The sequence below is a fragment of the Macaca thibetana genome, chromosome 6 (genome assembly GCF_024542745.1).
Source record: "Macaca thibetana thibetana isolate TM-01 chromosome 6, ASM2454274v1, whole genome shotgun sequence".
NCBI lineage: Eukaryota > Metazoa > Chordata > Mammalia > Primates > Cercopithecidae > Macaca > Macaca thibetana.
In genome coordinates this window covers 109264133-109277115 of record NC_065583.1, presented here as the reverse complement: position 1 = coordinate 109277115, position 12983 = coordinate 109264133, and the positions used below count along the sequence as shown (strand labels likewise).

At 37.9% G+C, this 12983-nt stretch overlaps 2 protein-coding genes across 3 annotated transcripts in view; one reads left to right on the top strand and one right to left on the bottom strand.

Moving 5' to 3' along the window:
* MRPS27 (mitochondrial ribosomal protein S27) overlaps positions 1–12983 on the bottom strand; it is a 1100726-nt gene that overhangs the window by 10507 nt on the left and 1077236 nt on the right. For both annotated transcript variants that reach the window (XM_050793573.1, XM_050793574.1), the window contains 3 exons: positions 8104–8218; positions 4091–4169; positions 2406–2521 (listed from right to left, as the gene is read on the bottom strand). In XM_050793573.1, the coding sequence (XP_050649530.1) occupies positions 2406–2521; positions 4091–4169; positions 8104–8218 (310 nt within the window). The remainder of the gene's footprint in view (positions 1–2405; positions 2522–4090; positions 4170–8103; positions 8219–12983) is intronic.
* Positions 1–12983, top strand: part of PTCD2 (pentatricopeptide repeat domain 2) — a 475022-nt gene that overhangs the window by 346089 nt on the left and 115950 nt on the right. The window lies entirely within an intron of this gene.

The window sequence follows — 12983 nt, the reverse complement described above, 5'->3', positions numbered from 1 at the left end:
TTTTTTTATTTTCAATTTTTGTAGAGATGAGGTCTTGCTATGTTGCCTAGCTTGGTCTCAAACTCCTGGCCTTAAGCAATCCTCTTGCCTTGGTCTCTCGAAGTACTGAGATTACAGGCATAAGCTACTGCTCCCAGCCCAAGCCTTTAATTTCTCTTGTAGATACTATAATGGATTAATTCAGGTGTTGTTTCATCAATGCCCTCAAAGTTTTTCCATTTTATGCTTTGCCTCTTCCATTAATACAAAGCAAATCCTCATTCTCCCAACTTCCCCGCTTTACTCTCCATTTCATAGCTAGGCATCTTAAAAGAGTTGTCTATACCTCTAATCATTCTACAATCCATTCCAATTTGGTATCCTGCTCCATTACTCATATGGAAACAAAGGTTACAATTTAGTGCCTCCCATGCCACTAATGCAGTTAGTGAACTTTTTTTTTATTCCTCATCTTATCCTACCCCTTTGGAAGCATTCTACATAGTAGACCATCTCTTCCTGTGGATTCTGTGGTCCAACACATTCCTGATTTCCCTTCTTTTTACTTTCTGGCTCACATTGGAAACATTTACACAGGAATGTATAAGTCACTTTTTGCAACCATTTACACATGGATGTATAAGTCTCCAAAATTGTATCTTCAGTCCAGATCTTTCCATTAAGCCCCCAGTTCCTTGGTGAAATCTCGTGACTGTCTCAAATGAACTTCAAAATGCAACACGTTCAGAGCCACAGTAACGACTTTTCTCATAATATCCAGTCTTTTCTCAAAGTTCCCTCTTGCAAACAACACATAGAACCCCTTCCATCCAGATGTATGAGTCAGAAACTGAGGAGACAATAAGTGACCCCTGCTTCCCTGCCTCATCTTGTTATCTACCTCTCAAATATGCCCACTCTCTAACTGCGTCATATCCTGGTCTCTATGCTACCATTATCCCTTGCTCAGATTCAAGGCAGTCTCTCAAATCGTCTGACCACAGCCATCCTTGCCCTGCTCTGATAGCTTACCCACAGTACAGCCAGAAGGACCTTATCAAAACACAGATTTGATTATTATATGCCCTCTGCTTCTAACTTTTCAAGGGCTTCTCACTATTTTTAGAATGAACACAGAATAGCTTAGTATGGCCTACATTTTCCAACCCTATCTCACTCCACGTCCTCCCTACCATTTTCTGTCGTAACTCTTCTTCCAGCCCATTTCTTTTCACTAAGTTTTCTGCCACAGGGCATTGGCACATGTTATTTCCTCTTTTTGGACTGTTCTTCCCCTCCTTAGCCAGTTAATTACCAGTCATCCTTCAATAGTAACCTAAGAAATATTTCCTTAAGGAAGCCCTTCCTAACCAATTTAAGTTTAAAATACAGAGAAAACTCCCTATAATATATTCTTTTCATAGATTTCTCCTTTGTAGTATTCATGACAGTCATAGTTTTATACCTGTGTGATTGTTTTGTTTAAATGTCTGTGTTCTTCCTAGATTGTAAGCAGGAAATATTTGCTCACCATTATATAACTAGTACTTGCCAATGTATGGAATTTGTATGTGTTCAGTATAGTATATTTAATGAATTAATAATGAATGTGGGATATATCATAAGATTATGACACTCATCTTAGAAAGGCATAACATGCCATCTACTCTTTAGAATGTGGGCTGGACTAAATGACCTCTTCAGTTTCTCCCCAAACTGGGATTTTTTGATGTTTACAATTGAGGTTAAGGGCAGATGGCAGAGGCAGACTGACTGGCTTTACCAGGTGGCTTCGTTACCTGCTAGCTGGGGGGTTACTCTGTAACATCTCTGGGCCCCAGTCTCCTTATCTGCCTAGGGTTGTTGTGAGAATTAAATGCATTAATACATTTAAAACAAGAATACAGCCTGGTGCAAAGTAAGTGCTACTTAAAGTATCGGTTATTGCTATTGTTATTCTTAGGACAACAATAAGCAATGATTAAATATGCGAACCTAAGACCTGAACCCAAAACTTGATATTGTAGACTTTCCAAAACGGAACTGCCCTAGAGAAACCTTAGGAAAATACTGATACAAATGAAATAATCAGTATTTAATGTCCCAGGTAATGGTCAACGTTAGCTGCCTCACTGCCTCTTTGACATGCCATGTCCAGCTCTCAATGATTTCCAACGACCCATTTCTGAATGTTTGAGGTGCACTTAGCCTAGTTCAGGTTTCAAAATATGCAATCACTTTTGACTCAAGTGGAACAAACTCCAATTCCATTCATTAGAAACCAGTAACCAAAATGTACAGAATAAACACACATTCCTGGTTGTGCCTGGCCACAGAGCAGCAGACACCTTTTTCTAGCTTTTGAGAGCAAGCCCCTGCTTGCCTTTTCTAAAGTTCTTAATACTGCTTTAGGGAAGATCACTTACACTGAAGTCTGTCTTCTCTGCCAGGCAATGAAATAAAACATAGAGGGAGAGAAGTTGGGTGGAAGGCACTTCAAAGGCTTCTTGCATCATGACCTCAAAAACCACAGATAAAGCATCTAGCAAGAAGACGAAAGTAAAAATCAGAGGAAATTAGTTGTAGATAATATTACCAAATCTCTTTTAACTATAAACACTTTTAAAAAGTGGGGCATGGTAAACAACAACAACAACACAGAATTAAGAAGTAAAATATGCAGGCTCTGGCCCTAGTTCTTCCACAAACTAGGCTTTTCCTAAGCCTTTAGCTTCTATTTTACATACCAGAATGAACTAAATCAGGTGCCACTGCACCAATGTCCTGAAGGACATTAAACAAACCACTAATTTCTCTTGGCTCCCAGTATCATCTTCATAATAATAAATTACTATTTGCTTCATCTACTTCAAAAGAATTTTGGACAGTTCAACAAAATAATACATATGAAAATGGCTCAAACTGTGATGCAAGTTTAAGGCATCATATCTATCAGCTAGAAGAGCTAAGGCATAAAGGAGACACATATATTCTCAAGGTCACCCTGACAAGCAAAGCAGAGAGGCTGGTCTGACTGCCCTATTCTCTGCTTTGGTACCTTCTCACTGTTAAGGCAGAAGAGGACAAAATGCTAAAGGAAACCCTAAATCTCAGGTATTATTTCAAAGAAAGCAAAATAATGACTATAAAAAGGACAATAAGGCTCAGTTTAAAATACTTGTTGGAAGGGAATGGGAAATGCTCATTCATAAATTATAAGCCTCTGAGTATAACATATAACATATTTGTTTGCACATTAATGCTGGTTATTAAAGCCTGAGAAGTGGTCTTTAAGCAATTTTTATTTTCCCTTGATATTCTACAACATAGATGGAGGCCAAGAAAATCAAGTCAAACAATTTCTTTCTGTAGTTATTTGGTGGTAAAGTAGAGAATATTAACAATGGCTTAACACATAGTGCCTGTTCATATCACAAGCACAACAAATATTTTTCACTTAATGAGTTTTTTTAAAACCAATTTTTACATATATTCCTAACTATAAAATAGCACTGATTTGCAGCTGTTCCTAGCAAGCTGGTTGCACATGTTGTCATGGTTCTGAATGAGGCCACAGGCATGAATGTCTGTTCTTTTTGCAAATGGGGAAACTGAGATAGACAGGTAGACCAGGTAGTCATCTAATAAGTCAGTAGAAAATTAAGAACCTGGAAGGAATTTTCTTTTACATAAACAAGCCAGTAATATTTTAAAAGAGCATAGGCTAAAAATTCAGTTGAAAAAAAAAAATCTCATTTCTGCCAACTGTTCATTACTGAATCCAAAATTATACTTGAAAAATAAATTTACTTTATCCTTTATTTATATTCTACATTTCAGTCAGTTTGGGAAGTGAAATTAGATTGGACAATATAATTAACTTACTTTTCCTCTATAATCATTTATGTACTTTGATATTTTTTATCTTAACAAAAATAAAAATAATATTTTTAAAAATTTTGCATAAATGATAATCGTCTAAACTTTTCTGACTAAAAGAGTGATGAAGAGATGTTATTAAGAAATAAAAAAGGGGAAGTTCCTACATTTGTACACCTCCCTTTGGGAGCCGGAAGCCCTATAAACACTGAATCTGGGCTTAGTTTCTTACCTTTGTAATTTTCTTTCTTTATGAAAGAATCCATCAGTAAATTGAATGTAAAGTTATCTGGAAAAATTCCATATTGAACCTATAATGAAATGAACATAACAGGAAAAAAAGAGAAAATTATCTAATTTAGTCTGTAATATATGCCTATGTTATTCAGAATAAAACTTGCCACTATTAGCTTTAAAATATTTGACTATCATTTTACAGCATCTGTGACAGTGAAACAGAAGCCATGACTCATGAGGTCTGGTATGAGGCACTGTTGGTCAGTGTGAGAAAGTTGTGAGTGGGTGTCTGATATAAGACAACTGATATGTAAAAACTAAGGCTTCAATTCTAACACCTCATCATAGCTTAAAAAAAAAAAAGAAACCCACACAACCCGCCTAACTGGTTCAGTGACTCTTTTTATAAAGTATGAATAACAATGCAAAAACTCACGAGAAAGCAGACATTACACAGCATTTTCTGGTTCTTAGCCTGGCTTTTCAGGTCCCAAGAAATATGTCAACAAATATTTGCTATTAAATTTCTAGAAAGTTGTGTCATACAACTGAATACTTGAGAATTCAGATTTCTTAAAATGTGGACCCTTTAGCACCTGCAGGATGTTGACTTTCTCGGAGTGTTTTTAACAATACAGATTCCTACATCTCAGACCTACAGAACCAGAATCTCTGGGAATTGAGCATAAAAACCTGAATTTTTAGTGAGCTTCTCGTGATTTTCATGCATACTCATTTTACTACCAGTGATCCAGATTGTGGCTGCATTTTTATCTGTTTCAAATTCTTCAGTAATGTTAACTACCATTCCCCACAGGCTCCATTCTTCCTTCTTGCAACCAGTAGAAACACCTGAGGAATTTTCTAAACTATATCCTTATCTCCTTGAGAGATTTTGATACAGTCCTAACCCCCAACTGTGAATCACCACTGAGCTGACTCATTGTTTCCAGGAGTTATATATAGGAGCCTCAGGTGTGCTGAAATGGAAACATGTCTAAAAAATTACTATTTTAAAGGTTGTAGCTCATGGCCAGTGTCTATATTTCTCAAAGCAGTCATCCAAATCAGTATTAATCCCTAGGGCAGGGTAAAAACCAAAATATTTTAGGATGACAAATCATTAAAGCTGAAAGGGATTTTAGAAATCAACTGGTCAATGATTCTCAACCCAGGCTGTAAATGAGAACTGAGAGCTTTAAAAAACAAACAAACAAACAAACAAACAAACCCAATGAGGGATGAACAGTCAGGGATGAGGGATGATACTACAATGGTGGATACATGTCATTATACATTTGTCCAAACCCATAGGATGTACAACATTAAGAGTGAACCCTAATGTAAACTAGGGCTTTTGGGTGACAAGAGTTTGTCAACATAAGTTCATCAATTGTAATAAATGTACCACACTGGGGCAGGATGTTGATTATGAGGAAGGCTATGCATGTGTTGGGGCAGGGAGTACATAGAACATCTATGTACTTTTCACTCAGTTTTGCTGTTGAAGGAAACAAAAATATTTCTCCCCAAAATCATTGAGGATGTTAAGTGAAAGACACCGAAAATGCAGGGGAACACTCTGCCACAGCCTCCAATTGCCTAATGGCAGCACACAAATCCTTCCTTCCTAGAACAGCACTTGCTTCTAAGCCCAGAGAAGGCACCAGCAGGCACCAGAGGAATCTGAGAACAGATTTTACTATCTTCCCACATTTTTCCACCTTTTGAAGACTGTAACTTTTCCTTCCTTTGTCTTGTCACTGTATAGGATTTATGTCCCTTGGTTGAAATACTATTTCAGCAAAGCCCTAAGCCACTGCCTTGAGATAGAAACACTTTTGAACTGAGGCCTTTCCTGTGTGATGAGTACAGCATATATTAATAATCTTCGGCTTGTTTTTCTTTTGTTAATCTGACTTTTGTTTTCAGCAGAGTGTCTCAACTAAGAACCTAAAAGCCAAAGAAAATAAATTATGTTTTCTCTCCTACACTGTGAACCTGAAACTGACAGAAACATTTAAACTTATTTAAGGAAAAATTTAAATTCCAATGCCTGGGCCCCAGACAGATCAATTAAACTAGAATTTCAGGAGTAGAGGCAAACATCTACATTTTTTAAAAAGCTTCTTGGGTGACCCTAATGGGCAGCCAGAGTTGGAAATCACTGATTTACTACAACCCACTTGACTTAGAGTGGAAAACACTAAGAGCAAGAAGAATATAGTTATTTGCCTAAAGTTACCAGCAACCAGTTAAGTCTGTGGGGCTACAGACTGGACCTTCTGATTTCTAGTTTGATGTCCTTTCCACTAAAAGACTCGAGAAGCAGAAAAAATTCTAGACCCTCCTAGTTTTGTTATCATAGGAATCTTTGAGTGTAATGTGTGGCATTATACTCTGAACTGAAGAAAACAAGATTTAATCCATTCCTTCCTCTGGGTCTTCCATTTTCTCCTCTTGAGATTCAAGGCTATCATCTTGATTGGACTTACCTAGGGAACTAGCTCAATCTCTTACTCCCTTCCTTACCTGGTTCCTCCCTTAACATACCTTATACCCCAAAAAAAGGCAATGTATTACTGTTCAGACTGAGTCTTTGTTTTCACCTAGATATACCTCTGGTAATATTGTTTCTGCCAGCCCATCTCCATGTGCAAGCATACGTCTTTTGGTGACCATCTTAAATGGTACCTCAAGTCTCTTTTAATTATGTCCTTCCTATCGGATTCCCTCATCTTAATTCTCCAAGTTATTTTCACTGTTTTTCTTTTCTTTTTTTTTTTTTTTTTTTTTTTTTTTTGAGACAAGGTCTCATTCTGTTGCCCAGGCTGTAGTGCAGTGGCGTCGTCACAGCTCAATGCAGTCTCCACCTCCTAGGCTCAAGTGATCCCCCTACTTGAGCCTCTAGACTTGGGACTATAGGTCTCAAACTCCTGGCTCATGTGATTCTCCTATCTTGGCGTCCCAAAGTGCTGGGATTACAGGCATGAGCCACAGTGCCTGGCCTTTACAAATATTCTTGTGTGGCACTTACATTTGCCTAATATTAGATTTATAAGTAACCCAGCTTATCTGCCTTATTAAATTATAAGCTTCCTGAGGGCAAGAACAGAATATTGCTCATTTTTGTATCCACTATCAATAACCAATCCAATGTCTCACAAATAAACTGTATATAACATATATTAAGTTGAATTGGGTCCGAGTCATGGAAATAAAACATTCTGCACAGAAGGGGACTCAAAATCAGTATTCCTTTTCGGTGCTAACTTTCAGGGTCCAGTGACATTATAGACACAATACCTTTTCATTAAAAGACTGTTAAAATATCTTTTTGGTTCAAACTAGTATTTAGCTTCAGACTCACAATAACAACATTCTAAATCTCTGTTTATTTTGTATTTACTGCATACTGTGGACTGTTAAAATATCTTTTTGGTTCAAACTAGTATTTAGCTTCAGACTCACAATAACAACATTCTAAATCTCTGTTTATTTTGTATTTACTGCATACTGTGGAAGGTAAGTAAGACTCAACTCTTGTGTGCTATAACAGTTAGAAAGATCCTAATCCTAGAGGGTCTCAGGCTTGATGGGAGGAGTCAGGGAACTCAAAAGACATAGGAGCAAACATGGTCATGTTTTTTCCCTACACTTCACCAGAGGGAAACAGGCAAGAAATCTAAGGCTTGGCAATCAAGAATGAAATGACCACCACTGGAGAGTTCTTCTGATTAGACTACCTTTTGCTTATACCTGTCCTTTTCTGAGTCACTATGTTTGGAAAAGCAGCAGCTCAGGATTTTTTTTTTAAAATTTATTAACTTATACCCAGCTTCATTATTAACTTATACCCAGCTTCATTCTGTTAATAAGAAGAATATTTGAGGTCAAATAATTTTTAAAAGTTATTTCTGGTGTTATTCTTTGCTGTACTACAGTAGGTACAAACATCATATCATCTAAACTCAGAAAAACAGGTTGCAGATCTATGGAACCACTCACCTTATTTACAAGGGTATATAAGGCTTTGTCTTGTGCATCATATTTTAGACACTGCCTAATCCAGCTGTGGATAGTCCAGTTTCTCAGGTACCAGCAGTTGGGGCTGTGTCGAAATCTAAATAAGCAGAAGAGAAGAGAAAACTGGTGTTAACTCTTACATGTTAAAACACATCTTCCATCAATAGGTACTTCTCTTAGATATTTAGTGTGCAATGTGACAGAAATTCATAAAAGTCAACAGTTGATAAAAACTTGAGAATGAAACTCATTAACCACAAAGTCTGAAATGGTAAAGAGAAGGCAAACTAATAAATAACAAAAAAGATTTACAAAAATTGTATTCCTTATACCCCTTACCTCAATACCTTATTTTAAGAGATTTATGAAAAATGATTTGGGGAAAATACTAATCATGGCATTATATAAACAGGTATTTCATTAGAAGAGGTGTGAAGCTTAAGCTGAAACTTTGGAAGTTTAAAACAAACGAAGAAAATAAAAAATAGGATAGCATAGCAACTCTGTAGAGGAGAATCAGCTTTGAGTAACAGTGATATTTCCTATGGCTCTTAGGAGAGACTGGGACATTCTTCACTGAGTCAAAGGAAAACAGAGGAAAATAAATAAAAGTTGAGTAAAATTTAACATTCATGTCCTCCAAGATCCACAATCCCACACTGCCTTCTTCACAGTTCCATTGTAGCTCGTCAGTTTATCCCTTACTTCCTATAGCTCCCCACAGGGTCTTAAAAGTCTGAAGCAGCCCAGTATGAGTTATATACAATAATAGTATACCTACAAAGGAATGGTGCTTGGAAAGGAATTCCAAATGCTGCTTTTGCCTTAGTCCACGCACATTGCTAACACCTGGGATGGAAGCTGCTACTCCTAGTTCCTGGAGTTCATGACAAAAGACTGAGTGGAGATTGCGCTCTAAGATGGGGGTGGAAAGGGCTCTGTAGTCCCTCTTTTTATTTATCTACTTTGATTAGGATGGACCTTCATATACTATACTATATCATGTTACCTGAAATCCCCATGTTTTCCTTAATCATTCAGGAAGCAGGCCAATCACTGGGCCCCACGAAAATCAAACTCTTTTCTTAAAAAGCAAGAGGAGAGACAAAAACCTAGTGCTAAAGGATTCCATGCCATAATTGAGAGTCAACGGTACAGATGAATACTAGTGCCTTTTAGAGGCTGATAATTCAGTCTGCCTCCTGCTATTTCCTGCCATCTGCTATTGGGATGGTTTCCTCTGAACAGGTTCTCTGCCAAAGTAATAGCTAAGAAAAGGAGAGGAAGTGAGAAATAGTATTTAATTTAGGATATCTATTAGTGCTCTGGTGAGAGATTTGGCAAAAATAAGATCCAAAGATGTTTTATGGATTTAGGGTCTTCTAGGCCGCCTGATTCTCTTCAATATTTTAGGTTTTGCTAGAAAATGTCTCTCTCACTCTATTTTTCTCTACAAATTAGCCCCTTTAAAATCACAAATAGAGAAATATGTCAAATTAGGTTTAGAATAAGAGTGACATGGCCAGAGAAAGGCACTATATAGGGGACCTAGATATTTGATCTTATAAGATCCTCTGCACAGAAATGAAACAAAATACACCTTTTAGTATTTCATTTTTTCCCTCATTTTTTATTTTTATTTTTTGAGACAGGGTCTCACTGTTGCCCAGGATGGAGTGCAGTGGCGCAATCCTAGCTCACTATAACCTCAAACTAACTCCTAGGCTCAAGCAATCCTTCCTGCTAAGCCTCCCAAGTAGCTGGGAGTATAGGTGCATGCCACTATGCTCAGCTTATTTTTTGTACAAACAGGGTCTTGCTCTGTTGCCCAGACAACATTTTCAAATCAATAATTTAGCTACTTTATTCTTGTTTCTCTGAACAATCTGAGATTTAACATGAAATGACCAATTAAAAATGAGTTTCATTTTTTAAAGAAAAAAGTCAAGTGAAATATCAGGTGTATTGCTTCAATGATGGTGACGCTTCCTCATCAGCCTGTGAGTTCCTGGGTTAGCAGAGACAGAGATTGACTTGCTCAATACTGATTCCTGTACTGACACAATTCTTGGCCCATAGGTTTTTCAGCCAATAAAAAAAAAAAGAGCTTTAATCAACACTGGTATTAAATGCTGTTATGCCCCAATCTTTTGTTAATGTCTATGGTATATATGAAGATACGTAAATTTCCTTTTTGGGGCATTTAGAGTCTCATTACAAAAAAGATGCACACAAAATTTAATAGTAATACAAGGTGGAGCATGATCAGTGCTAAAGACAAAAGGGATTGCTAGAGGCTAAAGGGTTTTTGGTAGTAGCAGTTGTTGGGTTTAGTCAATTTTTCCTTTAAAAAGGAACAAAACAAAATATAATGTTTTTTGGTAATGACTTTGGGAAAAAAATATATCAAATGCCAATTACTACCCTCACTCAAGATGATTTTAAACCTAATCCTCATTTTAAATCTAAGGTTCTGGCCCAGGATGTTTCCAATGACCACTAAAGTTGTAACTTTTTTTTGATGATGAACTTTACAATAAGAACACCATGACCATATCCAACCAAACACCTTTCTCTTATTCATGATCAACAGACCACTTTTAGGCTTTGAAAAATAACAAAGACTGATAATGAGAGCCTAGTTTTAGACCTTCAAAGCTCAAATTAAAACATCTAAAGCCATCTGCTAAGCTTCTAAGGCTAACTTCAACACATGGAAGAGCAAGAAAGTCTCTTCTTCTTAAAAGCCCTTCCTTCACAGACTCTCTCTCTCAGAAGCCTAAAGGGAAAGTTACTCAAGACTTCACACATCGAATATAATCATCTCTGCACAGCAGCCCTTTGAGATATTTGTTAAGACACTGAGAAGTCTTTAATAAGTGTACTCCCTCTCCTATCCTGGGACAAGGCTACTTGGTATGAGCTTTGCTCTCTAAGCCCTAACAATCCTAGACCCAATTATGTCTAGGGCATTTTCTTTCTTTTTTATTGTATATACATTTTGAGAGATAAAGTCTCACTCTGTCACCCAGGCTGGAGTACAACTGCAAGATCACAGCTCACTGCAGCCTTGAACTCTTGGACTCAAGCGATCCGAACCTTTGCCTCCTCCTTTATTTTTTCTGTAGAGACAGGGTTTTGCTATGTTGTTCAGGCTGGTCTAAAACTCCTGGCCTCAAGTGATCCTCCCACCTCAGCTTCCTGAAGAGCTGGGATTATAGGCATGAGCCACTGTGCCCAGTCTAGGACATTTTCAATGAACTCTCACAAAAAATAAACTGAGGAATAGCAGTGAAATACTTACAAACTTACTATAAAATATGATGCCCAAAGTGCAATTCCTGAATTTCCCAGTCAGGCAGCAAATGAACTCCCTTCTAGGCCCCCATCAGCATTAAAAAGAGAAGCTTATGTGAGTGGCTATCTGGAATATAAACAAGTCAAAACACTGGGCCAGCGGGGTTCAATTTTGGATGGCAAGTTTGAGAAGAATTTGTATTGGTGACTTCTGAAGCAGTTCAGACAAATAAACGTGGAGACTTTTCAACTTCCAGTAGTAATATGTCAGGTGAGTGAGTCTCTGGAATGGGCACTTGCCTGGAATGATTCTGTGGACTGCTAGATGAGCATTCTCTCTTTCTGCCAGAAGAAAGGCAAAGAGAAAAGAATACAACTAACACTTTGATTTTCCAATTTGCCTGCAAACAGACTGGCTTTTGTTCTCGCCTGCTCTGACCACCAGCCTGGCAGATTACAGACAGCCACTGTAGGAGTCCCCTCTGTGCGCCTATGCCATCAGCTGTTTGCTCACCTCGACAGAAGCTTTATTATTGCCTAGGCCAGCAGGCTGTCAAGATAGGCAAACATGTGAGTGTAGAAAAGAGAAACAAATATAATGCAAATAACCCCAACAAGGTTGTGCTCATGAAGGCTAAAGGTACTCTGAACTTTCAGCTTATAAAATGTGATTATACTTACAAAAATTCTAAGAAAATGTGTATTTCTTGGAGGAGCATAAGAGTGACGAAGTATACTCTCAAGTTCCAGCTCTAGTTCTAAAAGTTGGTTTCCCATGGCTAAAGCGATCTCTGTCCCCAGTGTTGAGTAGGACTTTCAGGTGAAGACAGAGCTTGCCTAGGAAGCCAAACCACGGCCAATCAAATAGCAGGAACTGAGAAGCTTCCTCTTCTCAAAACTCAGGCCATACTCAGAACTCTTAAGGGCATCTTCCTGCGCTGCTGCTCATTTAAGACTGATGTTACCAGGAAAGAAGGGGAGCAGAATCACAGGCTGCCAAACCGACATGGGAGTGAAAGTCTTGGATATCGCAGAGATTTCTTAGAAGGGAAGAGAGGTTATATAAAATAGACCAAGAGTGAAAAGAAAAACACGAGAGACTGACTGTGATTATATAGGAGATACTTTATTGTGTGTAAAAGTCACATGGGATTTCTTGTTTAGGTCAGGAGTTTGAGACCAGTCAAGGCAACACAGCGAGACCCCGTCTACACACACACACACACACACACACACACACACACACACACACAGCACTCATAGCACACATACACACCAAAAAAAGGAAAGAAAAAAAAAAGTAAAATATATCCTTTCTTCCATGGGGTTGAAATAAAGGTTTTGTTATTGTTGAATGGCTAAAGTGGCAGTGCTCATCAGCTCTTTTGGTCTCACAAATAAAAATGCTTCAGGCTGGGCAGGTCCAATGCACAGATGCCAGAGCCTGGAGCCCAGCAGCTCACAGCTCCACCATTTAGCTGCAACACTGGCTCTTCCACATGAATGAGCAAGCTTTCCACAATGTTTATCTGATTCCGAGAGCCACCAGCCCTAAACACACACAT